The sequence below is a fragment of the Bactrocera latifrons genome, unplaced genomic scaffold, assembly GCF_001853355.1.
Source record: "Bactrocera latifrons isolate USDA-ARS-PBARC rearing strain unplaced genomic scaffold, ASM185335v1 scaffold_63, whole genome shotgun sequence".
NCBI lineage: Eukaryota > Metazoa > Arthropoda > Insecta > Diptera > Tephritidae > Bactrocera > Bactrocera latifrons.
In genome coordinates this window covers 2072-19656 of record NW_017537301.1, presented here as the reverse complement: position 1 = coordinate 19656, position 17585 = coordinate 2072, and the positions used below count along the sequence as shown (strand labels likewise).

Below are 17585 nucleotides of genomic sequence, written 5' to 3'. Positions count from 1 at the left end.
TACATATGTACGTGCATATCTTATATGTGCCTAGCAATTGATTGCTTCCGCGCAGCTTCCTTTCCTTCAACACTRATGCCGGTTTGTCGCATCCTGGGTTTCTTTTGATGACTGTTTCTTCCTTTATTTATTGGTTTCTCATCTTTTTTCTTACGAGACTGTTTTTTGCACYGCTAATACTTCATTTTTTGTTATTGTAATTTCACTTTCGTAATTGAATTCGAAAACAAATTCTTAACGCTTCACTGTTCAGGCATGCGTGCCAATTTGTGTACGTGTGCGTTAAGCTGAAGTTCTACACGCACACATATAGATGCAGAGGATGTCACAGAAAATGAATAACTGTATAGGCTATGGTAAAATGTGGTTGCAAAAGCCGAGCTTAGGCGGTAATGCAATAAATGAGGCGCACTTTAAAGGCCTAAAAGACCTACATACAGGTATGAGAAAGTCAAACAGATAAAAAACAAATCGCARATGTTGATCTAGTTAAAAATTTCCAAGCGCTGTAATGACGAGGACTACTAATACTAGCAGGTGAATATGTGAAAACCTTTCTGCAGAAGTTTAAGAAGAGAAAAGTCTTCATATTATATTCGGTGATTCCAGCAAAGAGTCCCACTTTTAATAGCGCTCTTCTTTTAGTTCAAGAACTGTCTCTCGAAAGTTCACAGTAATGTGTAGTGCATGAAAATAAACAAAGTGTCTTCAAGCAAAAACGAATCTCAGCACACCCGAAAACTTTGTCAATCTTAAGTGAAACATGCCTTTCAGGTAAYTCAGAGAAAGATACTAATGTGGAAAGATAACTGAGAGAAAATTATGTGCTGCGCGCTTTGTTTGGCTCCAGGAATAAGTTAATTAGCTGGTTACTTCTGAATGGCTAACACAATTCATTAGAACCTAAAATTAAACTAAAATTTGCTGTTGCTTATTGAAGTTGTTTTAGTACTTTTCCTAACGAGTCCATTAATTTTGTACGGAAATAATAACAAATATATTTCTTAAGTCACAAATACAAGTTTAGAAGGAKTACCCTAAAATTAATTCTATTTTCAGTTAATAGACTTTTAATATATGTATATTTCTATGCTTCGCTTAAGATTGTAGTTCAAGGACTTTTCTCGGTATTAATTCTTCCACAGGTTGAGTTAGACTAGACGGCTGATTCCTCAGGATGGCGGAGGGATCACTCTTAGATTGTTATATTCAGTCCGTTGTGTATAGCTAAACGAAAAGAATCCTTTAGTTGGATATTAGCTATCGGGAAAGCATCCTGAAGCTATCAAATATTAACTAGGTGTTTTTGCTTTGATCTTGCAAAAGGGGGACATWTGCGGAGGAAATGTTGAGATGTCTTTCTCATCCAGCTGATGYTGCTGTCGGACGTTAGATGAAATATGTTCAATTTTACAGCATGAATCCCCACGGAACAGAGTGAATTGAATTCCTACAATTATTTAAAAGTGTATATTCATAAGAACAAGGAGCTGCCCTCCCTTACGATAGCACAGCTGGTGGCAGTAAGCCAACGCTTGCTGAGCTGATTAGAGCCCCAGCGGTCCAGTAGCAAACCGTTCTATTCTGCAGTTATTGAAACTGAAATATCCGCAAGCTCATCAGCCTTAGAGTTTCKTGCAATATCGCTTCGGTCAGTCACCGTAACTACTTTAATCATAAAGTAACTTGACGCTAGTGATAAGGAGTCTATTCACCCTTTTTTTAGTCTTAAGCGCACAGTCAGCAAAGTTGAGACTAATACCGCTGCCTGACTATCGGCGTTGATAGTCACTACTCTACAGAAAGCTGCGCTCTGGAGTAATACATCTACTGTTAGCTTTATGGCAGCTACCACCACTTAAAGGACGCTGCAGTGGACAGGACTGTTAAAACTAGTGTTGAAGGAAAGTTCTTCTCCACCAACCCTCCCCGCAAGCTTTGGATCGTTTGCAGAAAGCTCAATGCATTTCACCTCCAGCGTGTACTAACCTCCGATGCTTTCCTCGTAAGCATGTGAGCAGAAAACCTGCAGAGCTAGGTTCATCGACCTGTTAATCCAAGTATATTGGAATAAAATCAATGTGATTAGAGTGCGCCTCAGACCATAACTGTGGTAAAAACTCCAAACAAGTTTGGTTTCTATTGAAAGATTGCTAATATTATCTATTATATGTCAATCCTGGTTATCCTAAAACTTCTTAGTGCTGTGTGACACGCGAAACGCTCTGCCTAATGGCTGTCTCTTATACACATCTAGATGTGTATAAGAGACAGAATACCGGAGCTTCTTAGATTTTACTATCGTGGATCGATAATAAACCATTAGGAAAGAGAAAAAAACTTACTCTCTGAGAAATAATTGTACTCTTTATTATTTTTTCTGCTATTTGATGGCACCCTTTTGAAGGCTAAGGCACTTGTCCTAAATGCAGCCACTAAGTTCAGAGAAAACCAAAGAAAGTAAAAACAAACATCGGAAAGTATAGTTTTTCAACAAAACTTATAGTATATATTGCTGGTTACATAACTGTCTTAATTAATTCTTTCTCAACATATTTCAAAGAAGGTGACAATTAATAGGATTATCTACGTGTCTCCAGGAAAGAATATGAATTAAGGAACGTTATTCGTAACGAGAAAGTGCTTGAGTAGATCAAATAAGGAGAGCTCAAGATTTGTGCACGATAAATAATCAGCAAGCAAGCAAGTGAATAGCTCAACAATTTCAAGCCAAAACATCAGATTTTCTAATATCACGCAGCGAGCGCGGCAAAGCAATCTACTTGCAGGCAGCTAATATAGAACTTTTCACATTGGTTGCAGCGATTGCCATAAGAGTTGCCGTTATACTCGAAGAAATCGAATTGATGATGTGAAATTGTGTTTGTATTGAACTGCCGACGCAACCAAGCGAAGAATGAGCAAATGAAAAGCAGCTTTCGAGGCGCAGGCAGCTTACTTGGCKCACACAAAGCCATCGATGCAAGCGCGCTCTCACACAAATGTCAGCWCAAGTATTTGCTTGTGTCGCAAAGTGTGTGAACTCATTTGAGTGGAAGACGTGCGAATTCAAGAAGTTGCCGAGCTATCGAGGCAARCGGAAAGAGGCACAAGGCGAAAGCTGTAAGTGGTGAGCTGCAGTCGAATGTAAGCATTTTGGCGACATTCATTTCACAGTCTCCAACAAATAGCTGAGCGAATTTGTAGTAACTTTCTGAAAAAAATCATCAAAAAATGGAAAAATTTAATGCGACTTACCGTACGGTCCCAATTGTGCCGCCACTCGTACACGCTCGATTACGACCGGCGGCTCGCTGCGTCCCTTCGCATTAACGGCATACACGAGAAATTGATATTCTCGGCCCGGCTCCAAGCTGTTGAGACGAAATTGCGGTTGCGGCTCCTGCATGCGAAGTACCGGTGCTGACGTCGCCTGAAAGTATGCAAAATATGCGAATTCAAAAACAAAATTTTGCAAATAGCACAAACRCACACACACGTATACACACACACACATTCTCATCCAAATAATGGCATAGAAAGTGGGCACAGATAAGAAAATGAAAGATGAAGTGTTGCCGAGCCTGCCATTGACCGGCCCATCATTGTTGGCAGCCTGCAATTTGTGGGCTCATGGCGAAATTATTCGAAAACTTTCCTTTCATAGCGGCCAAATAGGAGCGCTCTCGGCTTGCATCATTCGTGGAGCGCTTCGAGTTCGTTATTTTTCCTTTCATACATTTTGCTTGATTGTGAGAAATGTTTGCAGTAAATTTATGGTTTGGAAGTCGAGTCGTTTCCAATTGAATAGTCGTTAAGCAAATATGGCAGCGCTTTGTGCTTGACAGTCTTCAAAAACTCTGGCCGCGTTTTCTTACTAAGCCACTCAACATTGCACGCTTTGCGAAACTATTTAAAACTTTCCGTTCGCAATCGCTTTGGAAAAGGATTTCGGCAAATTCGATTGAAATGTGCGAAAAATCGCTATAAATCTACTTAATCGTTTTTGATGCAAGCGAAGTTCGCAAACAAGTATGATGGCTGGTGGTGCAAAGAAATTCGCGGGTTGGCGACTTGAGCTTTTTCTTCATCTAAATATTGTACAATGCTATCAACTTTGGACGTTAAAAATTTAAAGCTTCTAAAAGGTTTTTATGAGCAAAAATCTTAATAAAATATTCCTTTGTACCTTTCGAAGTCTTTGGCGTTGGAATAGCGAAAAAAGAAGTTGCAGAATAAGTTACAGGATTTTTTTTTGTCTTTTCATTATAGAATACTTATTATAAAAACGACTTTTTTTAATTAATAAAACCATGTAAGGAAGAGCTACGTTCGGACGTAACCGAACATCTTATACTATACGGGGAATAAAGTCAAGAGCAAGTTGAAAAATTGTTTTATTAAGTCTATGGGACTAACGGAAGTATCTGATTCAACACGTACTATTTTCTCCAAATTTCAATTAGATATCGCACGCATTGAACAGTATTTTCCGTCGCGAGTGAACTATAGATACTGGGATCCACATATTCCGTACATATAGGCTTGAATATTTCTCGTTCGGTTTGGACCATGCTTGATCATAAGGTGACATAGTTGAATGGCACTATTCGTGTAAAAAGTCTTTTCATATTTTGTCAATAGATGTCGCTGCAGTCGTACAGGTATATCTCCAGTGCTACCACTCACATTGTGTCATATCATATAATGTTAGAAAGAGGGAACAAATTTATAGCTATTCGAAAATTAGTGAAAATTATGAACAAGCTCGCTATAGTTTGAAATTTTTGTATAAAAAAGGGAAGAATGCCACGAAAGCCACCAATGAAATTTTTCATTTGTGTCTGGAAATTTCGATGCGAAAGATGCACCTCACTCTGGTCGACCTATCGTTATAAAAGTTTATGCACTTATGGAAAGATTGACCAGAACCGTCACACAAGCAACCATGACATCGCTAAGGAATTTAGCATTGATCATCAAACGGTTTTGAACCACTTCAAAAAGACTGGCTACAGAAAGCAACTCGCTGTTTGAGTGCCACCTGAATTGTCTGTGAAAAATTTAATGAACCATATTAATATCTGCGATGCATTGCTGAAACGAAATGAAATCGAACCATTTCTGAAGCAGAGTAGTAACAGGAGATGAGAAAAGATCATGGTCCAAGCGTGCATGAAGCTCAACAAATGGTCGCTTAACCATGATTGACACCTCGAAAGGTTATACTGAGTGTTTGTTGGGATTGGAAAAGAATCGTCCACTCCCGCCCGGTCGAACGATTGATTCTACATTTTACTGTCAACAACTGATGAGATTGAAGCAATCAATCGATGAAAACGGCCAGAACTAATCTACAGAAAGGGCTTAGTCTTCCATCAGGACAATGCTAGAGCACACACATCTCTGATGACTCGGCAAAAACTGGGAGAGCTTGGCTGGGAAGTGTTGATGAACAATACCCACTTTTAAAAAATTTTAGCCCACAGGTGCCCTAGCTACTGTTTTTCCCTGTACTATTCCTAGTACTAAAACTATTGTAATAGTACTAAAACTATTGTTTTTAGTACTTGGTTATGTTACTTTTTAGGTTTTCATTTAGTGATGTTTTGTTGGTGTGGCAGTTGTCTGATTACTCTCTCTTACTTTTTTCCGAGGAACATATGTAAAACGTGTCATCAAAAAACTTCGGTAATACTGAATATTTGTATATTTTCCGAAAAATCTTCCTCTGAACCGATCGCTATTAGATTCTACGAATAAAGATAATGTATTAATATTATTACTCTCATCCGTTTGACGTTACCCTAAACAAAAAGTTTATACTCCAGCTAACCTCCTAGCTAACACTAATAACTGTCTGCTAGTCATATTTCATTAGATTACGCCCAAAGCTTTCGACTAGCCGACTACCATCGACTGATTGTGTGTCTGGACTGCCATGAGACAAATGCCTGGTAATTAGGCTTCTACGTTTTACAGATTTAAGTTGGATTTGCATATTCCCTGGACGCATTTTTAATGTATGCACGAGAACTGTCAAACGTCGAGGTGAGTCACCGCGATGCAAAGCATATAATCTATGAGTTAGATAACTTGAATGAAGAATTCTTATATTCTGCTTGCTATCTTCTACGCTGTCATATCGAGTTTCGCCGCTAAGCTGCAAAAGAAAGCAAGCCAAATGACACGTTCGAAAAGTAGGAAAATGAAGGAAGTGAGTTGAGGCAGGCACATTGTTGCCACGGCAAGTAGCAATAATCRAACAAGTTGCAAAAGTTTCTCAAACAATTAATCATCCTTGCAAACTCTATTATAAACTTTATGCTCAACGCAGATCTTTGCGATTCTTTTTTCTACTTCGAATTTTTCTTCAGCCATTTTCTTGGTTTTTCTTTCTTTGTTAAGTTTGTACTTTTCGAAAATTGTGTGTTATCTTTTGTCTAGGGCTTAAGATTTGCGTTGTTGTTGTTTATGTTTCTCTGTTTTCGCTATTTTTGTTACTGTTTGCCCACAAACGCCTAACTGACCACCTGTGCCACTAAACATTTTTGTATGAATATAAACTTTTCGTTGCGTAACATATATATATATATATATATGTATATATATAAGAAAAAAAATATGTATATATATGCCAAATACATTACCATTATGTGTAGGTTTATATATTTACCCCGGAGAGAAATTGGTTAATCAAAAAATATTTTTGGCAAACCTTGGCACCTAAGAGAACGCGGAAATGAAGCATAATTCTTAGAACCTTTATTGATAGCCTTATTGGTTTCGATTTTTTTCTATTCTCCATTTTGAAACCTACTCTTTTTTATTAAAAAGTTACAACAGAGAATATAGTATAATATAGTCACCATAGTCGACGTATGGAAAAACTTGTTGCATTTTATGTCGAGATCTTAAACTGAACCCGCTCGGGTTTTAAGCTAGATCGCTTCGCTTTAAGGGTTCTTGAATAGTTCCAAGAAGATCCGACGTTTTCGAGGACAATTTCGTTCAGCGATGGGTCATATTTTTGGCTCGATAGGTATGCAAACAATCAAATTTTCCGGATTTGGGACGAAGAGCAACCTGAAGAGATTCAAGAGCTGCCATTCCATACAGAAATAACAACGGTTTGGTGTGGTTCGCTTCAAAAATAATACCAATGTGAACTTAACCGTCAATTGCGACCTCTATAGGGCCATAATAACCGACTATTTGATGAATGAAATTGAAGCTCGTGATCTTGGCGACATTTAGTTTCAACATGACAGCGTCATTATCTACACATCGCATCCCTCAATAGATTTATTGAGAGAACGCTTTGGTAAGTCGATARTTTTACGTTTGAGGCCACCAAGATCGTGTGAAATCACASCGTTWGAMATTTTACTGTGTGCTTTTATAAAGTCTWAATCCTAAGCGGACAATCTCGCTTCAATTCAGGACTTGGAGCAAAGCATCACGTAATTACATGAACCAGTTACCAGTCCAAATACTCGAATGAGTCAACAAAAAATTTAAGAGATAATCTTCTAAAAATAAATGACAGAGAATGCCTTTTCGAATCATAATAAATATTCTCCATTATATTTGATGTTTGTGGTCACCATTTTTAATTTTTTTAATTTTATTTTATTTTTATTTACAAACATGGTCTCCTGGTATATATCAAAAAGTTTGTATTAGGTACTAGGGTATATATAATATGTCTACTGTAACAAAGCGGAAGTTATTTCTGGAATGCTGGAATTTTCTTCAATTTTTAAATATCTTGTGAAATTATCACTTTTTTWAAAAAAATATTAGATTTTTACCTCTATTTTATACCCTCAACAGGGTAAATTAAGTTTGTCACGAAGTTTGTAACACCCARAAGGAAGGTTCGGGGACCCCATAAAACCCTCTAAAGTATATATACGAGTATAAATGATCAGTATGTCGAGCTGAGTCGATTTAGCCATGTCCGTCTGTCTGTGTATATACGAACTAGTACCTCAGTTTTTAAGATATCGTTTTGAAATTTTGCAAACGTCATTTTCTCTTCAAGAAGCTGCTCATTTGTCGAAACTGTCGATATCAGACCACTACATCACATAGATGCCATACAAACTGAGCAATCGGAATCAGGTTCTTGTATGGAAAACTTTCACATTTGACAAGATATATTCACGAAATTTGGTATAGATTATTTTCTAAGCCAACAATGTAATATAAGAAAAAATTACTCAGATCGGCTCACTATGGCATATAGCTGCCATACAAGCCAAACGATCGGTATCAAKAACTTGTATGGAAAATTTTCGCATTTGGCGTCGTATCGTCAWGAAATTTGGCATGGCTTACTGCTCAAGGTAATATAATATACACAAAAATTGTTCAGAACAGATTACTATAACATATAGCTTCCATACAAACTGAACACATAGTTACTAACAGAAATGCCTCTGTGAAGGGTATTTAGCTTAACGTTTTTTCTTGTTATACTTGTAATYGTTTCATCATTCAATCATTTTAACAAGTCAGTCGGACCTCATGGGTTGAACTATTTTCAGATCCATTCGCATGAATCGAAAAGGTTGATCAGTAGTCGATTTACTAGGCAAACCCCCACCAATCTGATCAGTTAGTATATAGTTCAATGTTTCGAAATGTTTAGTCGACAGAATCTTCATTTTTAGATCCACAAACTTTCTGTGAAGTTGACCTGTGTGTAGCTTGGCTGGTGATATAGTACATATGTATTTCTTTTACTCCATATCTGTATATATTTTTTCGGAATATTGTCTCGCTCTGGGTGCAATGTATAGCAGTTAGAGCGAAGTAATTGATTATATTTCCCTAAAGGGTTGCCATGACACCGCACAACACTCATAACCGAATATACATACATATTTGTTTGTACGTATATATATTATATATTTATATTTACTGCTGAGTGCATTTATGTAGTCAGCATGTTTCCTTAATAAAAGTTTGAAACCTCTTTGGAAGTTCTTAGCCATGGTCTTTATTGTTGATTCTTGTCTAGCCAGCCATTGACTGCGCTGCCTGCTTTTATGAGTATTACAGTTACTTTTCCTTGCTTTATCTACGCTGCGCTGTTTGCATCTTCACTAGAAGCCTCTGCTTCCCGCACACAATTCTTCTTCTTYTACTTCTTCTGCTTCTTCTTCTTCAATGTCTGCCTTTTTTTGTGCGCACTTGTTATGTTGCAATTTGTGTTTGCCGCTTTTGTAGATAGATTTGTTGATTGTTCGAGTGGCGAGTGCGTGGCTGATGCGGAGAGCGCTGAGCCGGCAGTGGCAACGGGACAGCGATTGCAGCAACAGCAGCAGTTCGGTCTCTTTAAATGGTTACGCACAAATTCCCACTCAAGTTAGTGGAAGTAATTTATTGTGTGTCCCTTTTGTAACTGGCAATCATTGAAGCGCTTTCTTTGCCCACGTGCACACACACACGCACATAAATATATATATATATAGGCACATACACAAGCTTATACAGCGCTGTGTGTTCGAATGCGCAGGGCTGTATGGTCGGCTGGAGCTTGTGTGCGCGCATCCTTTACTCGCTCGGCCTTAAATACTCGGCACTTGCTTGTGTCGAATGTCGAACCAATTGCCCATCCGTTCTTCATGCAAAGCTTTTGTTTGGCTTATTTAAAGCTTTATTGTTTCTTCGCTGTTCGAGTGGAAGCAAAACTATGAAACTAATAATAGTTACGTAATGTTGAGCAGCATGATAACGTTATGGCTATTGCCTGCTAGTTTAGATCATCTTGTTGTTGTTGTTGTTGTCTATTGCTCTGTTATTATTGTTGTTGTTTTCAGTAAGGGTCAGGCGCTGGAATGTGGCACTTTAGGCATTGCATTATGTATTGCTTCGTACTAAATATATATACAGCTATGAACACATGTATGCGCAGATAAACCGTTATTTATATACTTATATATAACTTTAGTTGAATGTTGGCCAATGAGCACTTTCCGACCCTGACCCTGACTAATGCCCAAACCACTCAACTACAAACACGCCATACATGCATACGTGTACGTGTGTGTGTGTGTTTGTTGCATATGGCACGCGTGCTGCTGGATAAAGTCAAGCGAGTCCGTTTGAGCAATAATTGACCGTGTGAGTTACAAAGTTGTTTTTAATTTGAATTGGCAGGCGGATAGTCATAATTGTTGGCAAACTCACTCATGTGCGCAATTCACACAAGCATACATATGTGCAAACATCGGGTATATTTATTATATAAATGAAAGCAAATAATTGAATTAAATTGAATGATGAAATGTTTATGCGATTATTATTATGTTTTCTTGCTGAAAAATTAGAGTTTTAGTTGAAAGTTGAAAGGAACGCATTGGGCGGCTGGGGCGTATGAGCAACCAGTAGCCTTTGTATGCCGTGAAAGTGGGCATGGTTGTTGCATAATTGCAGGAGTACGTAGTATGTTGGAAAAATCGAATGAAAAAAGGGGCACTTGCTCGTATATTTGCTTTGGTGGTGTGAATTTCTTGCCACATAACTTTAAAGAGCACCTGGGCGCTTTAAACATTTTTGTACAGATTTTGCCATTGTGATGATTTAACTGTGAACTTAATTACTTTATTTAAAGAAAATCTTTATTACAGTTATTGCAGACGCCATCTTCTCAAACCTGTGAAATATTTCCTTACGATTGCTATACGTTTTCTCTAAGGTTGTTCGTTTTCTTCTTAAGTTCGATCAATTCATGTCGAATTTATTGCTCAACAGAGAGGGGCGAAAAGGATTTATCGAAATTTTGCTTTCATGTTTAGTGTAATCTAATATTGAAGGTTGAAAAGAAGGTCGTTTTTCAGGCACGATTTTTAAGTGATTGATTTTGCAAAACAATATTTTTTATGTGTGTAAAAAGTTAAAGGAGAACTAAGGGAAAACTTCGTTAAATGCGTTATAGATCTCCGATCTGAACGAACGAACGAACTGGATTTGTCCGCAACAAGCGCGGCTGGTCAGTTGTCTCCGAGCACCTGGTGAGTCAGGACAAACATTTTCGCGCGACGTGTTTCTGTGTGTGGTGCAAGAGGAAAATGCAGCGTTCGTTAGAGCAGAGATAAGCGATTAAAATCTGTGTGAAATTCGGTAAATCTGCGACAGAGACGTTTGACATGACCAAACAGGCTTACCCAGATGTTGCTTTAGCAAAAAATTTTGTATTTCGGTGGCACCACGCTTTTATATATTGGTTTGAAAGTTGTACCATTATCTTGTGGGATAATTTACGCAAAATTTTGTGTAGATAACTTGTCAAATATGAGCTTAATTTTGATTACTGAGTTTTTACGGCAGCTGTAACCTATAGTGGTCCGATATCAACAATTCTGACAACAAAAAAACTACCTTTTTGAGGAACCAAGAAGGTGTGAATATTTTCAGTTCTATATCTCAAAAATTGGTTAAATCGTCTCAACTCTACATGCAAATCATTTATAATCTCTACATCGTTTCTCTCTGGATGTTAAAGACATATTATACCATGTTCAAAATAGAAAAATATATTAAGAACGATTTTAAAGTCAACTTGTGAAATTTGAATAATAAAGGCTCTTTTTTTTGTTTTTTTTTTTTGTTTTGTGTTTTTGTAAAACGACATTTTAAGCAGTCATAGGGGCCATAAATGAAATGAATATTAGTTGATTTGATAGTGGTAAAACTCTGCGGTATCTCGATTTCTCAATAATCAAAAGCCTACTGTTGAATATTTTTTCAAAAATTTTCGCTTATATCTGCAGACTTTTGTTGAAGCTGTCGTTAGATGGTAGGTCAAAGTGCGTTCCTTAAGTTTTTGTAGTAAAATTTAAAAAAAGTAATTCCACTAAAAATATGAACTTTATAAGTAAATAGACTTCCTCTAATTTTTTATTTACTGCTTCAGCCGTAAACTCTTCTGGTTACATTGCATGTGGATCACTCTTTAATTTAAACCACTTTGTTGATTTGTCTTTAAAGCTTACTTCAAGTAGATGACGTCACCATCACATTGTCTTCGTGTATACTCAAACACTTTTTAAAAGACGCTGTCTTCCTAACGGCCATCATTACCATCATCACTAAAGACGAAAGTCCAGCATTACTATAAGCTATTTGCTGCTCCTCTTCATCCATTGACCACTCAAATCTAAGTTTCTATTAATACATTCCAATCCACACACAATGACAATACCATCAATAGCAATCCACATACATACTGCACCCAAACAAGCAACTGCGCAAAGTGAATACAGCTCTTCATATCAGTGTGCAGCTTGTCTACAGAGCTATTGAAATTGATAATAATTTCCAATATTTGCCTTCATTTGCACTGAATCATACAAGTATGTGCATCAACACTCATCGCCAAGTAAATACAAATAGCCAAATATATAGTGAAGCATAAGCACATATGTAYATATGTAAGGTACCTGATCATTCATGGTGGAGAGCTCATTGTCGCCCACATTTGCATCGGCGAAGCTGCGCCCCGCATCGTTGGCATAAAGTGGATCGCCGCCAATTACTTCAAGCAGGAAATATTGCGTGAGACCACCGTCGTTGCCGGCTACACAGACTACTTCCAAAACGGTGTCGTTGCGCAGTTCGCAAGCCTTTGGCGCCTCCGGTGGATCTGTAAGAAAGGCGTGGGTGTGGAAAAATAATTAATTACAAACACTTCGATAGCATATCGAAGTCATCAATTCGTATATATATGTACATATATGTATATTTGGGTGTAAACAACAACAATACCAAACTGATTAAATTTGTGGTTATCTATGTGTTGACAGTGCACAAGCAACTATATTAACGGTGCGTAAGTAAGAGTGAGGGTCCCTGTAGGGAAATTTGATCAATTATCTTAGTAAAATGTTGAAATATATACAAAAAAATTTCAGCAAAAGATACTCGTCTTTCGAAAAGATAAGCGGATAAAAAGAACTCGGAGGACGGATTTTTGTGCTTTTGAAGCCACCGGGTTGTATTTGAAGTAATGTACAGCTGTTTTCAAACTATACTAACGTATTTATAAAATTTACTACTTTTTGTATGGCAATGCTACAATTCACACCGTTAGCAGAGCGTCAATACTAGCGTTGAGCTCGCTCAGTTTATGCTCAGAAATAGTCAAGCTTTGTCAGTCCTCATTGGCAGCAAGGACTTTGTCTTCCGTTGTTCAAATTTTGCAAGACTGAGGTTGGAACAGTTATATAATAGAAATTTTTTGCAGTTTCAGAACGCTTTTTTTGATTTTTGAGAGTCATTTTGATCAATATTTATTTCGATAGTACTAATGAACCGCCGTTTCTAGCTATCTAAATGAGATGCGTTTTTGAACCAACTTATTAAATTAAGCTAGTGTTGTAGTATTTTACGCGCTGTAAAAAACGGAGTCCAAACTGTCGGAATTAACTTTAGAGGTCCGCTTTCTATGTTCACTTTTCGTATTATCACAATCATTTGATTAATGGTTATGCATCAGACCACAGTTTCCGGTAAGTTTGAAACGTAAGATAACTAGAATTTCTAAAAGCTTCAAAAAGTGTAAGAAAGTGATTTCATTAGGCAACTTCAAAATTTTCTAGACCAAGTCTGAGTATCATATATCAGCTCCATTATCTACGAATGAATCATTGAGGCTACGGAGAGATGGCTATCTAAATCCAAATCTTGTGTAATATTTTTGTTTAAAAGAAGAATTAGTACAGGTTAAGGACTGTACTTGCATAGTAGAAACCTCGATCCTTTGACGTACCAAAACTTATAGGTATAGATCAAAGGACCACCGAGTATCGATGCGTTGTTTTGAGCCTTTCGGAAAGCTCAAAATTTGTCCAGTTCTCCAAAGTTATGTCCAATAAGCTGTCTCAAGCGCAGTCTATAGAGATCTGGGTGTATATTATACAAACAATTTTCAACAAATCTCTAAAAGAAAAGTGAAATGAAACCCTGAAACTTGAGTAGGTAGAGAACATCGGACAGAAGATTCAGGATTAAAAATAAGTTTTGAACCAACTCTCTTTTTTTTCTCTCTTCTCTTGTCTTTCCCTTTCTCTCTCTCGCATTTTTCTCTTCTTTTCATTTGCAACTTTGAAAAAATACTTAAAAATTTATATAATTATCGGTTTTGAAAAATTYTTCGWATAATTTCATGACACTAATTGCTTTCCTACAAACTGCTACTCAATATTTTAGAGAAAACCGGTAAGGGCAGACATATGCATAAGTATGTGTGCAAACTCATTTCAGATGTGTGCGTGTGTGTGAAGCAACGTTTGCATTGAAATTCACCAAGAATTTGAACTGCTTGTTGCAAGCGCACTCGCCACAGCAATGTGCCATTCAACAAATACTCTAATGCAACAACTTGTTGTTATTGTTATTATGCCATTGTGTGGCCGAAATTGCAATTCGGCAATGAAAGCATTAAAGCCGAAAAGTAAAAAAATAATTTCTAGAGATAAACTCATGAAATGCCAACTATCAAATTGTGTTGGTTTCAACTTAAATGTCCTTTTCAGCCGCCGAGACAACCTCGGGACCTCAAACAGCCGCCCACTCAATCGTAAAGCTAGTGTGTCGCACCCAGCTGACCGACATTTAAACATTAACATTTACGAGCCAAATTGCCTTGAGAGCTTAATAAGCAGTTTGGTTTTGATTGCCGTAGACATTTTTGTAGAATTCTCAACCGATTACATTTTCACTTCACTTCAATTCGATTCAATTTCACACTTACTTGCTGGCAGTATATGCACCAGGCAGGGGATGGTCTGGCGTCCCACCGAGTTGCTGGCCCAGCAGGCGAGCGTTATCAGCTCCGAGTCGGTCTGCGGCAGATACGTAACGGTGCTGACCAATCCATTCGAAGTGATTCTCGAATTGAGCACCTGCAAAGTAGAGAGCAAAGGAATATTTTTAGAAATGCGGCTTCATGTTTATATGTATATATGTGTATGTGTATGTGTGCRTGYACGTTGGTAGAATTCTCATATGCGCCTCAAAGCGCACAGATTTAAGTTTTCATCCTTGTGTGAATGGAGTTATTAAAATAAATATTTATTTTCCATAAATATGAATGCGAGTGTGTCGTTCTAAATATAAGCACTTGTGGATTTAGCATGAAATATCTGGCAAACTCGGCGCGCACAAGTGTTGCCACACGAAGCAACATAAAAGAGAATCAGTCAGAAACGCCCACAAACAGAAGGAAGTAGAAGTAGAAGTAGACACGGCAGCTGCAGTAGTGCTGATAGCACCCACACAATTACGAAGAGCTGAGGGGTTTGGGTGCATGAATATGTGTGTGTGTTTGGATTGTGCACAGGAAGGAATAAATAATTTATAGTCGCACAAGTTTATTAGATTTTCCTGTAGTCACGTACGCTGCCGACTGTCTCGTGTGTCGTTGAGTTGTCCCCACTCTTTCACTTCGGCGGACTGAAATTGAATACCTTAGTACATACCTATATATTAACATGTATATAGACTAAGTGCAGTGTTGCATGCTGCACCGATGCCAGCAAGTGACCACGGTAGCGGACAGTTGGGAAAGTAGAAATGGCGACGCTTGCGGTGGCTGGCTTTGAAGTAAGCCAGACTCAAATAAAATGGAAAGAGAAAGAGTCGCACTTTTATTTAGCATTCTCGAGAGCATGTAAATATGCGCGTGCATGCAACGAGAGTGGGCGTGACTAAAGCAGTGCTGGCGTCAAAGTTGCAAACACAACAGTGTAATTGAGTCCCGAAGGTGTTGCGCTCGGGGATTTGTTGAAGACACGCAGGTGTAAGTTGCAAGCATAAATGGAGTTCTTCAGCGAAAGTCTATTTACTTATATGAACAGCGAATGTTTAACTAACTGTGGCAGCGCTGACAACAGATAATAAGGAAAATGGAAGGTTAAAACGTGCGTGAAAGCTATAAATAAGAAAAACGTATATATTATATATATATTTCAAGACTTGTGGCTTAATCCACAAGGAATTGAGTTACTTTCATTTTTATTTATTTACTTGTGTTTGTATTTTTAAAGAAAAGTGAAATAAGTTATTTTTAGTAGTCATGGTTGGCACGTGCGGCCCAACTACGCGATTTTGCATTTGGAATAAAATGCAGGGAAAGCACGAAGGCGTCAAATGAGTTTAGTTTAGTGTGTTGAACCAATATATTGAAAAAAATAAAACTTTTTTTAAGAGGTCCTAGCCTAATTTAATATTTTGGCAGTTTTTAGACATTTGCGAAAAAATCAACTGACCCTAAATTAACTAGTTGGTAACTAGTTCTATAAAAAATCTGTGGTTTTTAAGATAATCATAGATAAATAGCATAATGTTTTAAACTAACAACAATTTGCAACATTTTCAATATATACAAAACCTTTAGTCCAAAATATATAAATTAAAGCGCGTATCTAATATGTAAGTAGTAAAAAAAAAATTTTGGTTTGGGAAGGAAAATAGGATAAAAAAAAATATTGTAGTATAATAAAACATGGAAAATTATATATGTATATATAACATTTATTCCAACAAATTTATCCAGTAGAAGAAGTATTTAAACTTGATTTGGGAATGAAACAGGAAGTTAATAATAAAATATTGTAGAATAATAAAATATTTAAATATACATATATATTAATATATAGTTGAAGTAATACTTAAAAATAGTTCGCAGAAAAATATTTCCCTCGACCAAAGACTATCTCCCGTCTGTAATCTTGGAGTTCGGCTACAGGGTCAAGGGAAACCAAAATAGTTATTTATATTTATTAAATAACATGCTTGTCAAAAAAATCAAAATCACCAAAAACGCATTTTCCTGACTTGCAATTATATATAACCCTCTCAAGTACCAGAATCATCTTTCGACATTTTTAACCACTGCTAAACAGTTATAGAAAGAAACATAAATACCTCCCCCTCCCCATTTCATACCAGCGGTAAATATCAATAATTGATTGGAAACAAAATTTATCCACTTAGTGAAACATGTCTACTTTATGTGACACACACACACACTTACAAACAACTGAAATGAAATCAACATCATACTAACCGGCGACACATTTCTTGTGTTGTTGTAGGTCCAACTGAATTTCACCGAGTCTGGCGGATCCGCATCCACTTCGCATTTTACCTGCACCGAGTGCATGTTTAGCGCGCCGATTGACGTTTGCTCGGTGCCCGGTCGACATCTGGGCGAGTCTGCAATTGAAGAGGAAAACGATTTATGTAAATGTCTTTGATTTTTCGTGCATTTCAAAAAAGAAGGAGCAAAATGAACGTAAAAAAGAAACACAACAACAACAAAAATGCACAACTAAATGGAAACTAGACCGTTGCTTGTGGCGCCCAGCATGCGAAGAAGAAGCATCAGCAGCGGCGCATCGGCGCAGCGTTGTTGCATCCGCTRTACGGCTRACATTGCGGTTGTCGACTTGCGGTTGCTGGCAGCACATACACATATAATATAATATGGCGCTCTACTCATTGGTATATATGTATTTAGGTGTATATGCAATCAAGTTGTGTTTGGTTTTCTTCGAGTGCCTCAAGGCGAG

At 37.4% G+C, this 17585-nt stretch overlaps 1 protein-coding gene across 1 annotated transcript in view; it reads right to left on the bottom strand.

Moving 5' to 3' along the window:
* The window catches only part of LOC108975216, a gene marked incomplete at its 5' end in the record, with an annotated part of 66920 nt that extends 49691 nt beyond the window's left edge, over positions 1–17229 (bottom strand). Inside the window, 4 exons of the mRNA XM_018943564.1 lie at positions 3259–3433; positions 12453–12655; positions 14765–14915; positions 17081–17229. Of these exons, the coding sequence (XP_018799109.1) occupies positions 3259–3433; positions 12453–12655; positions 14765–14915; positions 17081–17229 (678 nt within the window). The remainder of the gene's footprint in view (positions 1–3258; positions 3434–12452; positions 12656–14764; positions 14916–17080) is intronic.
* Positions 17230–17585: the final 356 nt, after the last annotated feature.